Source organism: Schistocerca serialis, chromosome 1, assembly GCF_023864345.2.
Source record: "Schistocerca serialis cubense isolate TAMUIC-IGC-003099 chromosome 1, iqSchSeri2.2, whole genome shotgun sequence".
Taxonomy (NCBI): Eukaryota; Metazoa; Arthropoda; class Insecta; order Orthoptera; family Acrididae; genus Schistocerca; species Schistocerca serialis.
Window position 1 is genome coordinate 1095781350 of NC_064638.1, and position 21876 is coordinate 1095803225.

General features: G+C 38.2%; 1 protein-coding gene across 8 annotated transcripts in view; it reads right to left on the bottom strand.

Annotated features, from left to right (window-relative positions):
- The window catches only part of LOC126416237 (calcium release-activated calcium channel protein 1-like), a 563134-nt gene that overhangs the window by 108459 nt on the left and 432799 nt on the right, over nt 1-21876 (bottom strand). For 2 of the 8 annotated variants that reach the window (XM_050083861.1, XM_050083918.1), the window contains exons 3-4: nt 18560-18688; nt 10196-13242 (exon numbers count right to left, since the gene is read on the bottom strand). The exons of the other annotated variants lie outside the window; for them this stretch is intronic. In XM_050083861.1, the coding sequence (XP_049939818.1) occupies nt 12718-13242; nt 18560-18688 (654 nt within the window). In that variant the 3' untranslated portion in view covers nt 10196-12717. Of the gene's footprint in view, nt 1-10195; nt 13243-18559; nt 18689-21876 lie in introns of those variants that run through there. 8 annotated transcript variants of the gene reach the window in all.

Below are 21876 nucleotides of genomic sequence, written 5' to 3' on the forward strand. Positions count from 1 at the left end.
ATTCGTCTGTAAAGAATTCGTGTTAGTATTTTGCAGCCATGGCTTATTAAACTGATAGTTCGGTAATTTTCACACCTGTCAACACCTGCTTTCTTTGGGATTGGAATTATTATATTCTTCTTGAAGTCTGAAGGTATTTCGCCTGTCTCATACATCTTGTTCACTAGATGGTGGAGTTTTGTTAGGCCTGGCTCTCCCAAGACTGTCAGTAGTTCTAATGGAATGTTGTCTACTCCTAGGGACTTGTTTCGACTTAGGTCTTCCAGTGCTCTGTCAAACTTTTCACGCAATACCATATCTCCTATTTTATCTTCAACTACATTCTCTTCCATTTCTATAATATTGTCCTCAAGAACATCGCCCTTGTATAGAACCTCTATATCAGGCACGGCTCGTAATTAAAGCCTCTGAGGCGGAGCCGCCCCAAAATATATGTTAAAGTAAATTTCGCAAGAACGTATTACATAATTTAAATTATCAGGACGAATTTCGCATATTTCCCATTCCGATTAAAATAATGACGGTCAACGTTTTTGGAACTGTTGGTATCGATAGATGTTTTCCGAATGGTTAGTGTTTAGGCTGCGCCTTGGAACGTCCGTAAGCTGCATGTAGTAGCGGTTTTGGGGGCGTCGCTTCCATAGAGTAAATATCTAAATATTTACTCTATGGTCGCTTCTGCAAAGTACTGCTCTAGTGCTCTTTATGGGCGACCCGAAGGCTCAGGGTGTCATACCAACCACCACACGTTTTTCACGTTCCACTATCTATGTTGAAGTGTTGGCAGAAGAGCCAACACCGTGTTGTTAGAGGAGGCCGAAATGCACGCTTTTAAAGCTCACGCAGTCTGGCGTGAGGTCTGGAACAGTTAAGGGAATTAATAGTAGCAAATAAAGTACGAAGATCTTGGAATATTTAACTTTAATCCATAATTGGAGAACATCGCTCTTGATGGTACATGTTTTATAATTTCAATATTAACTGGTAATGGCGCCTTGCTAGGTCGTAGCAAATGACGTAGCTGAAGGCTATGCTAACTATCGTCTCGGCAAATGAGAGCGTTATTTGTCAGTGAACCTTTCCTAGCAAAGTCGGCTGTACAACTGGGGCGAGTGCTAGTAAGTCTCTCTAGACCTGCCGTGTGGTGGCGCTCGGTCTGCAATCACTGACAGTGGCGACACGTGGGTCCGGCGTATACTAACGGACCGCGGCCGATTTAAAGGCTACCACCTAGCAAGTGTGGTGTCTGGCGGTGACACCACATATGTAATAAAGGAATGTAGAGTGGCCGAAACCTCGCTATCCAATCTCTGTCTCTGCACATCTCTACTACGCTTCGATGCGTCATTAATCGACGTTTAGTATTATTGTTTTGATAATGTTTTACATAGTTGTTTTGTTTCTGCCATTGGCTATTTTATCCACATTTAGAATAAGTTTGCAAATATCCCGCCTGAGTGCACTACACTACAGTAACGTAACAGTACTGCCATCTAGCGAGAGTTGCATAAGTTACACTCCTGGAAATTGAAATAAGAACACCGTGAATTCATTGTCCCAGGAAGGGGAAACTTTATTGACACATTCCTGGGGTCAGATACATCACATGATCACACTGACAGAACCACAGGCACATAGACACAGGCAACAGAGCATGCACAATGTCGGCACTAGTACAGTGTATATCCACCTTTCGCAGCAATGCAGGCTGCTGTTCTCCCATGGAGACGATCGTAGAGATGCTGGATGTAGTCCTGTGGAACGGCTTGCCATGCCATTTCCACCTGGCGCCTCAGTTGGACCAGCGTTCGTGCTGGACGTGCAGACCGCGTGAGACGACGCTTCATCCAGTCCCAAACATGCTCAATGGGGGACAGATCCAGAGATCTTGCTGGCCAGGGTAGTTGACTTACACCTTCTAGAGCACTTTGGGTGGCACGGGATACATGCGGACGTGCACTGTGCTGTTGGAACAGCAAGTTCCCTTGCCGGTCTAGGAATGGTAGAACGATGGGTTCGATGACGGTTTGGATGTACCGTGCACTATTCAGTGTCCCCTCGACGATCACCAGTGGTGTACGGCCAGTGTAGGAGATCGCTCCCCGCACCATGATGCCGGGTGTTGGCTCTGTGTGCCTCGGTCGTATGCAGTCCTGATTGTGGCGCTCACCTGCACGGCGCCAAACACGCATACGACCATCATTGGCACCAAGGCAGAAGCGACTCTCATCGCTGAAGACGACACGTCTCCATTCGTCCCTCCATTCACGCCTGTCGCGACACCACTGGAGGCGGGCTGCCCGATGTTGGGGGCGTGAGCGGAAGACGGCCTAACGGTGTGCGGGACCGTAGCCCAGCTTCATGGAGACGGTTGCGAATGGTCCTCGCCGATACCCCAGGAGCAACAGTGTCCCTAATTTGCTGGGAAGTGGCGGTGCGGTCCCCTACGGCACTGCGTAGGATCCTACGGTCTTGGCGTGCATCCGTGCGTCGCTGCGGTCCGGTCCCAGGTCGATGGGCACGTGCACCTTCTGCCGACCACTGGCGACAACATCGATGTACTGTGGAGACCTCACGCCCCATGTGTTGAGCAATTCGGCGGTACGTCCACCCGGACTCAGGCATGCCCACTATACGCCCTCGCTCAAAGTCCGTCAACTGCACATACGGTTCACGTCCACGCTGTCGCAGCATGCTACCAGTGTTAAAGACTGCGATGGAGCTCCGTATGCCACGCCAAACTGGCTGGCACTGACGGCGGCGGTGCACAAATGCTGCGCAGCTAGCGCCATTCGACGGCCAACACCGCGGTTCCTGGTGTGTCCGCTGTGCCATGCGTGTGATCATTGCTTGTACAGCCCTCTCGCAGTGTCTGGAGCAAGTATGGTGGGTCTGACACACCGGTGTCAATGTGTTCTTTTTTCCATTTCCAGGAGTGTATTAGAGGACTAAGCACACGAATTTATTCCGCCCCCCCCCCCCCCCCCCCACTGTGGCCACATCAGCTGTATGGATGTTTTTCATGCACTCTCCCTGTTTTGTTTTACTTTATGTGAAACAACTGACTGACACAAGTCCATGTCATTTATATCAGCTATATGAATGTTTTCATTCAGCCTGTGATTGTTTTGATTTCACTTACATACTAATTCAGCCTTTTTGGTTGAACACAGACCATGGCTGGGGTTCTCAGCTTTATTTAAAAAAAATTATCTTGTTTCAAAAAGAGATAAATACATCAGCTTAATGTAATAGGTACACTGTACCACTATTAGCCATTTCCTTTCCTATTCCACTTGCATACAGAGTGAGGGGAAAATGACTGTCTATATGCATCTGTATGAGCCCTAATTTCTCACATATTATCTTCATGGTCTTCACACAAAAATAATTAGGTGACAGTAGTATCGTTCAGCAGTCAGCTTCAAATGTAGGTTCTCTAAATTTTATCCATAGTATCCCTCAAAAAGACCATTGCTTTTCCTCCAGGGACTCCCATTTCAGTTCCTGAAGCATCTCCACAACTCTTCTCAAGATCATCACAATGTGTGTCCATTCTCAAGAGGCATATGAATGTCAGCATCCCACATCCACCCCTACAGGGTGGAACTTCAATGTATAAACCATAAACAGGATCATCAAAATTTTCTACCTTTAAAAAACTGCCTTACTGTAATCAAGTCAACATCAAATGCAAATCAAATCACTGCAGAAGCACAAGAATTTGAAAATACCTGAATGACTATCTTTTCAAGTTTTGGTTAGACCTTTTTATCAGATTATGCCTCGTGTTGAAATAATTTACAGTATAACCAACTGCAGTCTCTGACCACTGAAGCATAACCCATGACTGATAAAGAAAAGCTTGAAATTGAACTAATAGTATTCTATTTCAGGTTTGACATTCATAAATATTGCAAATTAATTGATCTACTGGAATCTATCTTGGAAAATAATCTGGATGATGATCTTCGTGAAATAACAAAACTGAAAAAAATTCTCTTGACAGTATGCATGACTACATCAGAAGAAAAATGCTGCTTTCAATACTGAAAACTTTTTTGAGAAGCACTATAAATATAGAAAGAGTAACTGCACTTACAGTGCTTTTAGTGGAGGAAAATTTCCTTGGTGGTTATCCAGAGATCAAGAAGAAAATTGTTAATAAATTAAGAAAAATGGATTTCATTTTTAGATGAATAGATCAGGCTTGAATTTAACAGTTTAGGTTAAAGTAAGTAAAAAAAAAAGTTTGATTTCGTTTTTTTAGGATTCTGTAAAGTTGATGGATAAATTGTTTCCTTTTACACAGTTTTAAACAAAGACTAAAATTTGTTTGGAGCATTGTTCCACTAATTTTAATTATGAGCTACCACTTTTCTCAAGACAGTGGCTGAATGTTCAAATTATGCCACTGTGATTCTGACTATTAACATGTAGTCCACATGATTTTCTGTCCTCCGTTGTGGTCAGACTTGCTGATATAGCCTGGAAACACATGTTCCCTTGTTGTGTTGGGTGTGATTACAACCTATTAAAATCATAGAAAGCTTTTTTGTAGAATTCGTGGCCACCATAGAAGTCCGCAGATTAAATTGTGGTGGTGGTGGTGGTGAGGTGGGGTGGGGGGGGGGGGGGGGGTGGAAGCTGATTAATGTTAAGAGCCCTTATGATGTAATTGGTCTGACCTGCTAGTTAATTATATATGATGGACTCATTATATTTCGTTCTTGCACTTGATGTTTATGAGAAAAAGTGTATGTAACAATGTTTATATAATTGGGAGTACAGTAAATGGTCTTTCCAAGATTTTTATTGAAGCAATTCTACAATTATAAATAATAGTTAATACTGTAAATAACTATAAGTTTTGGCTGTGGAGCCCACTTCTCAATAAAATTAGCTTCAAAGCTATATTTTACAACAATAAATATTGCATGTTCAAAATTTATTGAATGAAATAAAAAATTTATAATTCAGCAACCACAATTTGGACATGTTAATGTGTATTGGCAAAGTAAATTTAAAAATTTGTGTAATGGCCTAATTGACTTTGGGGGATATTTGGGTTATCAAATTAACATGTTAAAATTAGGCATTGTTAGGGAACCAGATGGCTTTGTTATGGTGTTTTATTAGATTATACAAAAGGCTAGTTTCTTGAAAGCTTTTGTTCAAATATATATTTGGAAGCAAATTGTGATGTTTGGGTATGATTTGCAACATCAAATTGTCAATTTTCATGCTTTATTAATATTAAAAACAATTTGTACTACAAGTTGGTGTCTTACAGCAAGAGATCTAATCAAAATACATTTGTAAAACTTTTATGCTGAATGTAAATTTGTATGTTTTAAAGTTTATTACTGAACACTACGCCAATAGAAAATCATTTGTTAGCTTGCAAAGGTCATATTGTGCCTGTAACTGCAAGGAAATATGTGTTGTAAAATGTTTCAATGTATAAAAAGTGTGCCACAAGTTTGTTTAAGGATTAGCAGATTTGTACCCACAGGCAGCTGAGTTGGAATGGAATAGCAGTCAGTAGTAGATGAATGTTAGACCTAGATGATACAATGATGAAACCTTTGCTGGCAACATTGTTATTGCCAAAAATATGTGTTGCAATTAATAATGACAAGAGCAGTGTATCAAATTTGCTTTCTTTCATGAAGAAAAATTATTGTTCTGAAATGAGTATTGTAGCTTTTTAAAAACCCACCTCTAGAACTGAAGCAATACTTAGATCCAATGATGCCAACTACTGAAATCAAAGCTGTGATACATAATTTTTAATCATATAATGTCATCCCATGTTCTTGAAGTAGGGCCTACCGATATGTGTTTTATGTATAATCTCACCTTGAGAGCGATAAGGTGCATTCGGGTACGACTCCCTGTTGAACAGTTTATATTAAGAGTAGAGTACAATTTATTCACTTTTAAACATTTTAAAATGTGTTATTGGTGTAAATATTTACATATAAAGCTAAAAGACATAAGGTAGCTAAGAGACATGAGATGCACAAAATTTCATGATATTTATGACAGTGATGCACAGTTATATACATATATAACGTGAAAAATATACATCTAGGAACCTTTTAAGCAACGATTTTGTACAATTTAGTGTATTAGCTTTATAAGCAAATGAAGAGAAAAAAAATGTACATTCTGGTTATCATGTTGATAACAGAAACCAGAGGAAAAAAACTTCAAACAAGAGATTTGCATGTGCACATGTAAGTACCACAGCTGCTGTATGGAACACCTGTACAGCAGAAAGTAAAAATGCTACAGGGAAGCCTTTCAACTTATTCACAGATTTTAAAACACAGGGTTTATCCTCACATTATTCAGTTAGACTGGAAACCTGCTTCAGCAGCTCATATCATAGAGGTGCGAATAATTTTTCTGTCTACCTTTCACTGAGTAAATGCTGCAGTTCCTTTTGAATTTGTCCATGTTATTTGACATAAATCCCATGAGAAAGTATACTAGAGATGCCTCAACAGCAGCCTATATGAAGATTGCTTACTGATCATGCATATCATTCTAACACCCTTTTCTGGGTTTCACCATAATGCTCAGTGGTGGACACTGAAGCTCTAATATGAGAGCTAGCAAAATTGACCAGCCCTCTACATACAGGTAAACATACCTGTACTCAGCTAAAACTAAAAAATTCCCTCAGGCGGTCATGGTTATGAATAACCCTGAGGGCACAGGTAGCTTTTTGGAAGAGCCTCAAATGCACTTCCTTTGAGATGGCTTACAGAGTAAAAGTTAAGGGAGGAGACCAATGTTGGCGAAAGAGTAGTTCAGTATTGAGTCAGGAGATAAATACAGTAGAATAAGACACTTGAGATAAGGGTTGAAAGTAGGGAAAGAAGGTGGACGGGGAGGGGAGGGGGAGGGGGGGGGGGGGGGTAGGCAGCTGAGGTTGGAAACTAGTGGAATTTATTGCCAGGAGGGCATGCAGAAACAAAGTATATAGTGTAGAAGAGGCAGTTCTGGGGGATACAAATAACATGGGTATTAAAACAGCTGCTGAAGACATTGATATAGCAGAGTGCAGCATACACGTCAACTGGGTGGTCAATTTTGCGGTTATGCACAGTATGATAGTAGGCCCCCATGCAAGTTGACAGCTGATCTGTTGTCATAACCACATAGGAAACTGTCACATATGACATGACTGAGTTCACATGAGTACCAAGTGCTTATCAATGGACAGCGGGAGGAGGTAATTTTGGTCCTGTATTGACTTGTCTGCAGTTACTGTCAATCTTAGCTGTCTGCATTAGCTTTTGTTAATTGCAATTTTATTTCACTGATATGTAATTTATAGCAATAAGTACCACTACTGAAATATTATTATTGAAGAAGTAAATAAATAAAGTGATTTCATAGAAGGATACAATACATGTACAGTATATATTGCCTGCACTGTGTGAGTGAAGCAGGGGGTGTTCCCACTATATCTTTTCTCTTCTTGTGGTGGTCTATATGCAAGTCATCTTTCCCTCTATTGAAAGTGCAATGTTATAGTGTACCCAATGGGACAAGTCAGCACCCAAGTCATCCACTTGTAAATGAAGTACACGGCACAACTAGTAGAAGGGGCAGAGTATCTTAGTTCATATGCATATCATTACTCTAATTAGTGTGACTATTACCTGAATTTGTCTTTATTTTGCTACTGCCATTCATGAACTACTCTCACACTCTCCTCCCGACCTGTACTTCAGTAACCCCTTATTAACTTCAATCTCTTCCCACTGAATTTTCTCTTCCACTATTGGAGCTACTTTCAACTGTTCTGTTCCACAGTGATTGGAGCTTTAGAAATTCACTATTTCATAACGTTCATTCCTGCTCCAGTAAAGCAACATTATATGTTGAAGAAAACAGAAGATGCTATCATCATCTGATTAGTGTGGGTTTAATGTATGTGATAAGTTATTCTTATTAGTTTTCATTATTACAGAGGTCTAATGTTTCTTTAAATAACTCATATATCCTGTTATGTTAGTTGCATGTCCGAACTTGCATAACTTTCTTGTAATTATGGATGGAAGTATGTAATTTTCTTATTTTATTTTGCGAGTTATATAAATGGAACTAATAGCGAATCTCATGCTCCATCACATCACAGCAACTTAGGTGAAATATGCACCATTAGAGTCATGTAGTAATGTAATAAACATGTAAAATAGTTTCAATATGGAAGTGCAAATATGGGGCTTTTTCACCAATTCAGAAGATGAAAATCACATGGTTGAATATAGGTAATATGTTACTAAACCTTATATTTCTATTTTTCTATCTTTATGTCATTAATCCTACCTGATGTACAATTTTTTCTCATTAATCACAAATGAAATTTCATTCGAATAGCAAGCCCGAGGCTGTGATAAATGAAGTCTCTCAAACCACAGAAACAGCATCTTAAAAATAATTTCTGCACACTTTTGACAGCTCTTAATTATTAATCAATTATCAGTGCTTACCTCATTATAACTAAAAACTATCATATAAAAAGTAAAGCCCTTACTAATCTTATCCTCCAGCTATCAATTGCCTCCACCAAGCATTACCTTCAACAGTTCCAGTCTGTAATTACAATTCTCTACCTCTCAGCCCCACAGTATGTAAGCTCACTTTGAATCACTCTCAGTGAAACTACCCTTAGATCTGGGAAAGAAACTGCCTCACAGTGTATGAGGAAGCTATCAACCACACTGGTGAAATGCTTCAAAAGTGGTGACACCTCCTCTAACCACCATGCACAACACCAATCTCTCCAACTCATAAGTAGTCCTCTTGTTCACCTGCAGCCTCAACTTGAAACACTGCTTCACCATCCAGTACCAGTCCACAAATAGAACAAGCATTAAATGCTTCATTTCCTTCACAGTTCCAGAAGGATCCTCCTCCTATCCCAAAAACCATCATCTAGAGGCATTCTACAAATTTCCCATTCCCAGCACTGCCTTCCAATCATTCCCGAAAACGTCTCCAAAACCTTACACCTTACTCCAGCACACATTCAGGTCATCCATGATCTAGAGGCAAAGGGTTCTATAATTATCTGTGTAGACAAAGGTTTCACTGCAGTGATAACTGAAAATGGGGAGGATGCAACAGAGTGGTTACGTAAACTCTCCAAATCTAACATGTATGTCTCATCACTCAAAAGGTAAATTTCAAAATTATCTCTCCTCCTACAGATTTATGAATGCTTGATTAACTCCTGCATATGTTATTATTTATCAAGAATATTCTATGAAAATATCATAAAAGCAGCTATTATTTTAAGTTACATTTTGTGTACACCATTCAAAATCTTAGTGGATCTAAGCAGTCTGCTTAATATTCCATGGCCAGAATAAAATTAAATGAATACTACAGAAGTATTAGCCATAAAAGCAAACATGGAGGCAGGTTTCAAGTACATAATTAAATTTCCCAGGGTAAGTATATTTGTATTTGGGTCACAACAGACTACACCGCATGTCAAAATTCCACTTGTATTAATTGAACGTCTCTTTGCGTAAATCTTGCAACATACAAAATGCAAGATAAAATCACGCGAAGAAGCTAGTGAGAACAAATAACTCCTATAAAATATACATGAAAGATTTATTGCAGTTACACTTCATTTAACTGTAATATCAGTCCCAAATCATTTTAGAAACAAAGTTTCCTTCTGATAGGGTACCCAAAGATTGTCCATGGGTGAGGAAGGAAAAACAGAACTAACTTTTGAGACGGTAGTGTCGTTGTAAAGAAAAGCAGTCAGAAGGATAATAGTTTTAATTACAAAGTGTTGGTCGGCAATGATTTTTTTTTTTTTTTCCAGACATATGAGAGTAGCAGTCCATCAGTAAATCATAAAGGCTGCAAGACATGATATACGACAAAAAAATTCATTTTATAGTGAAAGTGCTTGAAACCCACAAAAAAATTAACTTCAGTAAAAAGATGTGTGGAAACTGCTTCTCCCTAACCGGATAATTTGTCACACTTGATGTGAATAATGTTTAAAATGAAACAGAATAAAACATTAGAGATATGATCATGTTTGCAACAACTAAGTACAATTTCTACATGTCAAGTTGCATTTCCTTAGAAGTAAATTGTGACTTCTTGTCTTTAGGTCACTGTGGTCCTTTTACTTTTTTAAAATGAATTACACATACAAATATTTTATTTATTTTTCAAAACAATTATGAATGCCAAAATTTGACAAAAATTTCTGTACAGTGCACAATTATCATAACAAAAGGAACTTATCATTTTTCAAGTAGAAACATACAGCACACTAATTACAGGAATTATATACATGACATCAAGATTTTATATACAAATACAGTACACTTGACCACAAAATGCCACAAACCACAAAATTTGTACTTAAATATATCATGACATTTGAAAGACTGCATCTGCAGTGACACAAAATCACTTTTAAATAATTATAATTTAGCAAAAAATGACAGTTTTACTGTGTACATTCACACACAAAATACTAGAAGTATTTTTTGTATTACAGAATAATTTGAATGCAATCTCTAAACATAGAAGATAAATGGAATTTAACTACTTCAGAAAAAAAATCCAAGTATCTTTAAAATTTGGTATTTAGTTGCAGTTAAATACAACTGCGCACAATAAAAAAGAACATGTGGCACAGCATAATACATTTTGAGAATTTAGTACAAATAATTAACATTAAGGTACTGTATAGCTCTCAACCACTGATTCCACAGTTTACAATCAAGACACAGATGTCGCTGTCTCATACAATGATAACAATTCAGTCAAAGGATTGTGTAGAAAATAATGGAATGACAAAATGTTAATTTAGTAACCTTGTTATGAGGACTGGTAAGCTAACTTTATTATTTTATTGTATTTTAAAGACACTGTAAACATTAAAAGGTAGGTATAGAACTAATTCTTGATACATGCCACGATTTCAGGTACTTTGGTGTCCTAGGAGACTTGCTTAATTATTTTTGGGTAGAATTGTTTGCTGTTCTCCTCACACTTAAAGAGAGAAACTCAAAGATTATTAAATTTCTTTATGTAATATTCTAGAGTAACTGAAAAAGCATATTTTTCCATCATGCAACAATTGTCCATTCTATGAGAAATGTACAGCATACAAAGTACCAAATAATTTCAATTTTTCACATTTTCTGACAGAACTCAGGTGTGCCATGAAGATACATATACATTCCAAAATAGTCTTTCATGAAAACTGTGTTATAGGTTAAAAATGGTTTTCTTCATGGCTGCTCCCTTATGTACAAATGTCAACAAGTACACACAAATTGTAAGTCAAAACAGGAATGTCAGTGCATTTAATGGCATTGTGGAAGATACCTTCTCAAAATACACTTTCATCAAAACTATATTGCTGAAAACAGATTTCATTTCTTATTTTATAATTTAATCACAGCATGAGTATTTCCTGACATATCACTAACAAATTTACCATTCGTTCAACAAAAGTCTCTACAAAGTCTTCATGAAAAACAGATATTTTTACTGATTTAACAAGGTCTTCTACAATTGGCTTTAAAAAAAACTATAGATTTCAATACTTGTCACAAATCTAATGAGCAGTAATATATGGAAACTAAGGCAATAAATCTGACATTTTCATAAACACTTTCTTCTGGAATAGAGGAAAGGAAGAAAGAGAGAGCTGTGGAAAACTGGAAAGAACAAGTTATTAATCACAAAGAGGTGGAGAAAGTAGGCATTCAAAATGAGGAAAAATATATAGTAATATATGGTATTATGTATATTTCATTGGCTTCTGCAAAACTTTTCATACTTTGTCTTTCTTCCTTTTCTTTGGTACAATAATCTACAACTCAAAATCTTTCCTATTAACTGCTACATGCTACTGTTGCCTTGTTACCACATTTTAGACATAATTCCAGAAGTCACATGTGCCAATAAAAAGTTTTAGCTTTAATTCTTTATCGCCACTTTTCTGCTTTCTGTATATGGAACTTTCAGATACAGCACTTGAGCACACATAATATCTCTTCTTCTAGTTAGACAGTAACAAAAAATTGAAAACTGAATGGCAAACATAGTGTATAATATTTAACTCACATGTAATATGAGAAAGAATAAATTCAAAATACAACCACATATGAAACAGGCAAAATGAACTAAGCTCTTTCCACCCAAATGCAATAATTCTGAACAATTTCAACAATGCAGTCAAAACGAAAAGTAAACAATACACATTTCAAAACTATTAGAATTCTCTTGAAATTCATCACATTAAAGCTTTTAAAGCCTTCTCTCTCTCTCTCTCTCTCTCTCTCTCTCTCTCTCTCTCTCTCTCTCTCTCTCTCTCTCACACACACACACACACACACACACACACACACACAGAGGATGTGTCATTTTTTATGGTCATGATTGTAAATACTTCACAACTAACAGTAATCAACGCAGAATATAAACTATGAGGAAGACAAGAATGTGCGGCTACACTTCAAATTCAGTGTATCATAGAAATAATATTTACCTTGGCATTCTATTCGAGATACAACACACAAATAAGTAGCACAGCTCTTAAATACTCAGTAAGTTCGGTCACACATCATGTAACATTTTCCAGTTTAATGAAAATGATGCAAACAGTAGAAAGGTTATGGTCTCATACTAAAAATCAATAATGCATTACACAATCTGTGCATTATTGAACAACCCAATGCCATTTACTCTTCCCTCTGTATCACCTAGTTCAATCTGTTCCTTCAAAAGTTCTAGTTCTCTAATGCCAGACACTGTAACTTCATATTTGTGTGTGACAAGAGATCTATAGAAATGAACAGCAAATGCTAAGAAAATAACAAGAACTGGTATAAGAACAATACAAGCAGACCACGCGGCAAGTTTTGAAAAGTCATAAAATTTTACCCAGCACAATATTGCTATTTCACACAGAAACAAAAGAAGTCCCAGTAGTGTAGAAAATGCCCATGCAGTTTCTATATACCAGTGCAGACGTTCATGTGGTGATTCATGAACCAAGCTGATGGAATGTAGGTTACAAACGGCATCAATGTTGGGAAGGATGCATGTGCTGATCATTAATGCCAACATGTGAACTGCAACTAGCAACGTAGTGCAGATAGCAAATGCTATCAGCATTTCCTGAGGTACTTTAGATCGTTCATTGAGCTGCACTTCCACCATTGCTACCTGAAGCACAAACAAGTATTCTGAAATTATATTTAACTTTCACCTGGTGAACAGTAATATTCATTACACAAAACAAACATTATCTTGTTAATAATATAAAAAATATCAAATCATTCATGAAGAAGCAAGTACATGGAAGCATAAATTGTATACCATGTAAACACACATAAAAGTGCTACACAAGCAAAACTATAAACACAGAGAGAACAGTTTTAGTTTTTCTGGATATAGTGGGCTGGTATAAACAACTACAAAAGAAACTGACCATTTCTTGTCACATCAGTCAGAGTCCTTTTACTGCTTTGAATATTCTCTCTCTCTCTCTCTCTCTCTCTCTCTCTCTCTCTCTCTCTCTCTCTGTGTGTGTGTGTGTGTGTGTGTGTGTGTGTGTGTGTGTGTGTGTGTGTGTGTGTGTGTGTGTGTGGTCCCCCCCCCCCCCCCCCTCCTGCCATCACTTGTGCTTCCCAGTAATGCAATTAATACTGGGATTCCCTTCTGCAGATCAATTACAATTTTTTCTCATCCAATATAAGGAGAATGTGTAGGAGCTGGCAAATTAAGCTTCATAATAGAGGTGCACAGCACAGAAAAAGTTTAGTTCTAATTTATTTGCATTACATTTCCTCAACAGACATTATGACTCCTAAGGCACCGACATCAACATCTCCAATGTCAAACTTTGGTGCATGCAGTATGATGTAGTGGTTAGCATCACTGGTTGGTGTATTGTGTGTCGCCTGTTATTATTTCATATTTATCGTTTCTGGAAGGTTCTTGAAACATCTTAAGTTTGTGATGTTTGTATATCTGGAATAGTTAATGGTTGTATAAATACTAGAATTCTAAAATATTCAATGTCTGTTTAGTAACTGCATTCTATCTGAATGAAATCAGTCCTGTTCTGGCTATACATCAGTGTCAGTAATAACTGTGCTTTCAGTACTAAGTGTTGAACTTCACTGACAATCCTGCCTTCAGATTTGAACACTAGTCTAAACCAGACGTGACACTATTTGGTGGAGATGCTGGGTAATTCAGGACATCTACATTACTGTAGCTTCAATTAGGTAACATAAAACCTCTTGCCTATAAGGACAAGAACCGGAACACAAGCAATACACCATCCCTATGCACAAGACAGATGGATTACAAAACAGCGGTAAGTCAGCTTGCTTTCTGGAGACTGGTCAGGACCCGACAAAATAACTGACATAATTCAACCGAGTCACCAAATACACGAGGTGGGATGACATTATGTGTTTGGCCAATATGTACTTCTACTTGGACGGCAGTGGTTAGAGGACAATGAACAGAAGCTCAGTAGTTGGGACAAATTCCAGGAAGAACTGAAGAATTTTTTGAGGGCAATCAGCAGCACATCTGTTCATCTAAAGAACAATGGAAGAACAGGGACCAATGTCACGGTGAAAAAACACAGTTGTACATACAGAATGTTTTGGCCCTACGTCACATCGTTAATCCCGGTATGACAGAAGCCAATGAAATCTCACATCTGATGAAAAGCACAGCAAAAGACATGTACCAAGCTCTTCTGGTAAAGGCTATCACAACAACAGAGGAATTCATCAAATGGTGCCAGTGAACAGAGGAAATGCAACAGGAAAAGAGCGAATGAAAGAGGTATAAGTTAATGCCAAATGTCGTCCCTATGGCAGTTGTGGAAAACCGCCATGACCTTGCTTGTCTCACACACCAGACAGCATGAGAAAAGATACAGTAGTGTATGACAGCCAGAAATGTCACACTGAGTACATAAGACAATAAGGCATAGTGGCATTGAATGTCGACTTGATACGTTAGAAAGGAGCAACCAACCAATGCAGATACAATCAACTCTGCCAAGTTAACAAATGTTTGCAGGACGGAGGACAACATATCAGTCTTGTTTTCACTGTGGATACATTGTGCACTACTGCATAGAAAAATGACAAGTATTTGATGGCTATTATGCAGCAAATGTCAACCATCGCAACAGTCCTACTCACGTCAGTCGACTGCAGACAATTATAGTCTACCTGCAAGAGGCCACTCCACAACATGTTGTAGCCATTCCCCGTCACTGGCAGAGGTATCAACCGCTTACTCAGTCACTGAATTCAGGAAAACTAAGCAAGGCAACAATCTATGAAGATGAAGCTGCAACGTAGATGACAGGAAATCTCACTGATATCATCAACAGCTTACTAGTCCAGGTGGTAGTCAACTCCAACAATGTCAAATGCTAATCATCATCAGCAAAAGAAGATGATGTAGTGCAATATGAAAGTGATTATGCTGAAGGTCACAAATGGGAAATACATCCAGCTGACAGGAACATGTCTTGCAAGAAAAACTGTCAATGAAATAACACAGCTCTTAGAATTTGTCATTTTAACAGAGTTTAGTCACGATGTTATTCTTGGATGGGCCTTCTTGTAGGTATCACAAGCGATCATATGAGGGGGTTCAAAAGAAAAGGTATGAAACAACACTGAAAGTATAACTGAAGTTGTCGTTCGAAAGTAATCACCGAAGGACTGAGCACAATTATCTTGGCTGTTTCACAAGCCAAAGGATTCCCCGTTTCCAGAATCCCTGTGGCTGTGAAAGGAGCCAGTCCTCCACTGTGCCCTTCAGTTCATGATCCAAGCTGAAGCACTTCCCACTGAAATGTTTTTTCAGTGGACCAAAAACGCAGAGGTTGCAGGGCAACATGTTCAGGCTGAAGGGTTGATGCTCAAGCTGGTCCCACTTGAACCAGTTGATGTGACCTGGGAGACATTTGGACATGAATTATTGTGGAGCAGAATAAACTCCCTCCATTAGCAGCCTGTTAATAAAGACTGTGCTGGGTTCCAGTTGTCAACTAAGGTGCACAGTTAAAACTGTGAAGATTTCATTGATTGCAAAAAGTTACTTATGCTAACAAAAGAATCTCACATGCTAGTGATAGTCATAAATAAGGTACATGGCCAAAGAGAACTTTGCATCACTAATTCTCAAGTGCAGCCACAATTAATCCCTAAACACATGTGCACTGAGCAGCCAGTACAGTCCAGGAAGGTCAGCTTAGTGTCACTGAAGACAATACACAAGAGGAAGCAACTACCAAATTGCTAACACATGTATAAGTATTCAAAGAACTTTGACTGACAACCGAACTACAGGGACTTTACATGCATTGAGAATAGAAAATAGTGCATTGAGAATGGCTAGCAACTAGCCAAAATCTGGATTTGCGTAATGAAATCTAAAGAAAAACGACGACTGATTGCTGCACTCTATAATTTATATACATAAAAAAATCTGAAATATTCATGTTTTTATAAAAAACTGCACACACTGTACAAATCAGTTCTGATCTGGCTGTATGTTGGTGTTAGTAATGAATGTGCTTTCAGTACTTGGTTTTGAGCTTCACTGCTGACCCTGCCTTCATATTTGGACTTGATTCTGATTTAGATGTGACAATATGCATTGAGCTATAAGCACATAAGAGCATGATCAGAATCTATGCACTGCAATCCTGGTGCAAAAGTCAGTGTAAATATTCATATTTTGCTAAATATAATGAAATGTAATCTGCAAACAATCTGTCGAATTAGACAGATCACGCACTGACAATGGATACAAATGACAGTCAACACAGAACAATAGTAAAGGTGTGCAGCAAACATGTCTTGTTAATTTGAGTGCAACATTCATTACTTCATAGATGAACATACTCGACACTATACTTTTAATCAGCAACTAGTAGTATTAACCTTTAATACTGTTTGTTTTCCTAGAATACAACAGTCAAATACTATCTAAAAAAAACGTAATAGTGCAGGTAAGTCACTGAATTATCTGAAATTTCAACTATGTATTTTGTTTTAATCAATTTTATTTAAACGAATTCGAGGACAGAGTATCAATTGTAATAAAGATATAGACCATTGCTGAATCAATATGCAATTGTACAGAACACATGATAAGAGTAACTACAGAGAAAAAGAGGCTTACCAAATCTGTGTTCACATGTAATTTTTTCTGTTCATTCTCTCAGACATTGAGGATCTATTAGATGAAGGGCAGAATAAATTCTGAATTTAGTGCCCTATTAATACTGTACAAATTTTCAACTGTTCTGTTTTCCTTACCATTTTCTTCACCACATCATGGATGTACAATTTACACTGAGCATAGAATACTACTGATTAAAAAAAGGTTCAGAGATGTTGAAATATTTCATGATTTTTGTAACTTCTACATCATCAGCCAAAGGTCACAGTTGACACTAAAATACTGTACACTCACTCATTAGCTTAAACAACTATTTGTACCACCTCTGTGAATGTAGTACGGGAAAAATTACTGTATGTGTGCTTTGTACACAACCAATCTCACCATATCCCTTTCTTATGTTCCTTGCACAAGAAATGTGATGGAGGGAGTTTCCAGCCTGTCTGTAATACTGACTCTTTAATCTTACCAAAAAGCATTTCACAAAAAGAATGTCTGTCAGTCCAAACCCCCCTCCCCTCCCCACCATCCTTCCACAACAAAACACATCTCTATGATATTCTTTTACATAATGAATTTTCCATTCTGAAATCTGAAACTCTTCTGCTCGTCTCTGCATTACTTTGATGTCCTGCTGTAATTCTACAATCTTTTCTGGTCTTCTTTGCAGCTGAAACTTTCTAACAATTCTTCCAGCGAAGACAGATTGCTCTCTTTTGTGTGTGTGTGTGTGTGTGTGTGTGTGTGTGTGTGTGAGAGAGAGAGAGAGAGAGAGAGAGAGAGAGAGAGAGAGAGAGAGAGAGAGATAGAGAGAGAATACAAATAAATGCATATCATGTAAAAAGAAAAATCTGTTCACATAATTCACAGCTGATGTGCTGACCACCAGCAGAGCTACAGGTGTAGCTTCAAATATGCTTGACCACACTTCTTGCAGTTTGCTTTTAAACTCGTCCAGCTGCATACCAGCCCCATATGACCATTGTGCCACATACATGATTTAGATATGACTGAGTAGCATAAATACGTGGCACAACAGAAACATTTAACAACCATATGCAGGTAGCAAATGGAGCTCACACTTCTAAAAATACTACGATTTTGATGTTGATACTCCAATTGCTTGTAGGCTGCTCCAATATCTAACATTCTCCTTATTGTCTACAAAACCTACTGGTAAAAATGTGAAATTCATGTTAAGCTAGTATTGTGCTGAACCAATACTCTAACGGGCATAGGCGCTTGACAGATAGACTTATCAAGACTAAAACATCTGCAACAATTCTAGAAATATATGATCCACTACACTAACCATTGCAAACCCTGATAACAGGGCTGATGTTTTGCTTGATGCTTTCAGCTTTGCTCTACTTAGCTGTAGTTTCCTCCATGATAAATACCCCGGAGTATGCAGGCCATCACCTGCATGGGACATCTTCTCCTGCAATTTTTACACACCAATACATGTCAACTGTAACTACATGAAATTACACTAGCATTTATACAAAATATCACCAACTGCTCCTGTGCTGATAACATTTCAAACATACAGTAGAAGGGAGAATAATAACCTTTGTGAAGTGTTACTTTCAAAGAAATAAAATGAATAAAAACACAATAAAAGCAACAAAAGTACTTGCAGTTGAACAAATAAAGTTTAACACTATACCTGCAGATATAGCTGCACTAACACTTTCATCAGAAGTGACTATTGTAGTTCTAGATTGTTTACAAAGCACAGTAATATGTTCATGTCAAGTTTATTGCTCAACATTTTCATTGTTATTACTTCAAGAACACTGGTCTGAGCAAAACCCTCCCTAAACTGCAATACAATCTCCACAATGCTACAGTGGTATGCACGTAAGAAGGCAGCAGTATCATGCACAGAGGGACTCAATGACAGTGCCACTGTATTATCTGTCTTTGTCCCACATCACACTCTCCAGTTGTTGCCTATGTTGGTAACTGGCAATGCTGGAGAGGGGCAACACACTGGGCCCACTGTTTCTGCTTATTATTCTTGTTAGATAAATTTATAAGTTCAGAAAACCATTGCTGTTCCTTCTTAAGTTGTCCTGTTTGCTTTATGCCACCTTTAATGGACACTACTGAGAATCTTCACTACGCCCAAGTTACAATGAAAATCAACTCTAAATGTTCCATGTGCACCCCCAAAGGCAATGCTACAGTCGGAATATGGCAGAATAACTCTTGGCTGGAGCATCATGTGTTACATTGTCACTTTCCATTGTGCATCACCCACTGTCTTACATGCACACCACTATAGTATTTGTGAAAATAGGTCACACGAGAAAAAATGTAATACTAGTCAGATACGGTTACCAGGTTACCACCAAACGATCCATATGCATTAATGGAAACTTAAGATACAAATACATCTGTCAAACTGTGGAAAAGATATGCTGCACGAACATGTTTCAGTGTAAGTTATCAATATCTCTGAGCACATGTTGCTGTGTGCTACCATATTATTATTATGTCCGATTGGACCCATACGGATCACGCAAAGCTTTTCCGATTCAATTTTTTAATTCTCCAAACTTCTCTCATTCTTTCCCCATGAATTCTCTTTCTTTCCTCTGTCCATTTTGTCCCCTGTCTCTTGCAAACTTCATTCTCGGGTTGTACTTTCCAACTATTGATTTTTTGCCTGTATACATTTCTGTTCATAACTTCTGAAGAATTTATTTGTGCATTTGCTAGATCTGTTTTGGTTTCTTGTATCCAGGGTATGGTTTTCAATTTTTCAATGTATATTAAAATTTTGTGGGAGAGTCTGGGTGTTGGGAGTCTGTGGATATGACCGTAAAATTTTAGTCTTCTTTTCCGGATGTCTGCGGCGAGGTTAGATAATTTTTCTGTAGTTTTCCGAGACTGTAACCTGTATCCATCTTCCGTTCTTTTTGGGCCAAGAATCTTTCTGATAATTTTGCGTTCCTCTTTCAGGATGCCTTCCAGGTCGCCTTTTCTATGGAGTGTGAGTGTTTCGCTGGCATATAGTGCTTCGGGCTTGATTACTGTATTGTAGTGTCGTATTTTTGAGTGAATGGAGAGACACTTTTTATTGTAGATGTTGTGGGTTTTCCAGTATGCTCTTTTCAGTTTTTGCAGTTGAACTTTTTGTGCAGTTTTCTCTCCCCCTGTGGGTTCTAGGACCTCGCCTAAGTATTTAAATAGTGGAACTCTCTCAATTTGTCCATATTTTGTAGTCAGTTTTTGAGTTTCAAATTTTGAGCAGATGAATTTGGTTTTTTGGAAGAAAATTTGTAGCCCAACTTTTTCGGCGCATTCTTTGAGAATGTCTATCTGTTTAATTGCTGTGGTCTCGTTTTCTGCTAGAATGGCCACGTCATCTGCAAATGCCAAGCATGAAATTTTAATACCATCTTTAGATCTTCCTAGTTGTATAGGCTTCCAGTAATTTTGATTCTTCAGTTCTTTTTCCCATTCTCAGATGACTTTGTCTAAGACAAGGTTGAAGAGGAGTGGAGACAAGCCGTCACCTTGTCTGACGCCGGTTTTGATCAGGAAGGGCTCTGATATTTCACCTAGGAATTTTATCTTAGAAGTTGTGTTTGTGAGCGTTTCTTTGATAAGGTTTAGGGTTTTCGGATCGAGTCCTAGCTCCTCAAGGATAATAAAGAGAGATTGCCTATCGATTGAATCATAAGCCTTTGCGAAATCAACAAAGGAACAAATGATCGGACTGTTTCTGACTGCTTTGTATTTTAGTGTTGTCTTCAAATTGAAAATTTGTTCTGCACAGGATCGGCGAGGGCGAAAGCCAGCTTGGTATTCACCAATACTGTGTTCAAGTTGTTCTTGTGTTCGTTGAAGAAGACAAGCTGAGAGGATTTTATAAGTGACTTGGAGAAGGGAGATTCCTCCATAGTTGTTTATATCTGCCATGTCTCCCTTTTTATGCAGTGGATGAATTAGGGTGCATTTCCAATCTTCTGGTAGTTTTTCTGTCTGCCAAATGTCTGTGATGATTTGAGTGAGTTCTTTGAGGGAATTTGGTCCAAGATTTTTAAGTAGTTCTGCAGTGATACTATCTTCTCCGGTTGCCTTGTTGTTTTTCAGTCTATGAATATGTCTTTGGATCTCCTCTAGTGTAGGTGGCGGGGATTCTGGATTTGTGTAGATAGCAGTTTCTTGAGGGAATCTTGAAGAAGGTTCAGGGCAATTGAGGAGTCCGGAAAAGTATCTTGCCAGCTCCTCACAATTTTCCCAATTTGTGAGCGCTAGTTTTCCATCTGGTTTTCTGAAACATAGATTTCGTGAGCCGTATCCATTGATTCTCCCAGTAAAGGTCTTATAGAAGTCTCGTACATTATAGTTACGGAAATTTTCTTCAATAGACTCACACTGTTCCTTGAGGTACTTCCTCTTGACTTGTCTGATTGTTTTTGCCACTTGTCTTCTGGTGTTGTGGAAGTGATCTAGATTTTCAGGGGATTTTTTACTGTTATACTTCAGAAAGGCTTTCTTTCTTTCTTTCTTCCAGCGCTTTTTCACATCCAGAGTCCCACCAGGGGTGTTTTGTGTTCTTTTTCAATGGGATCAGTTCTTTTGCCTTCTTTGTAATTTTTGTTCGAAATTTTT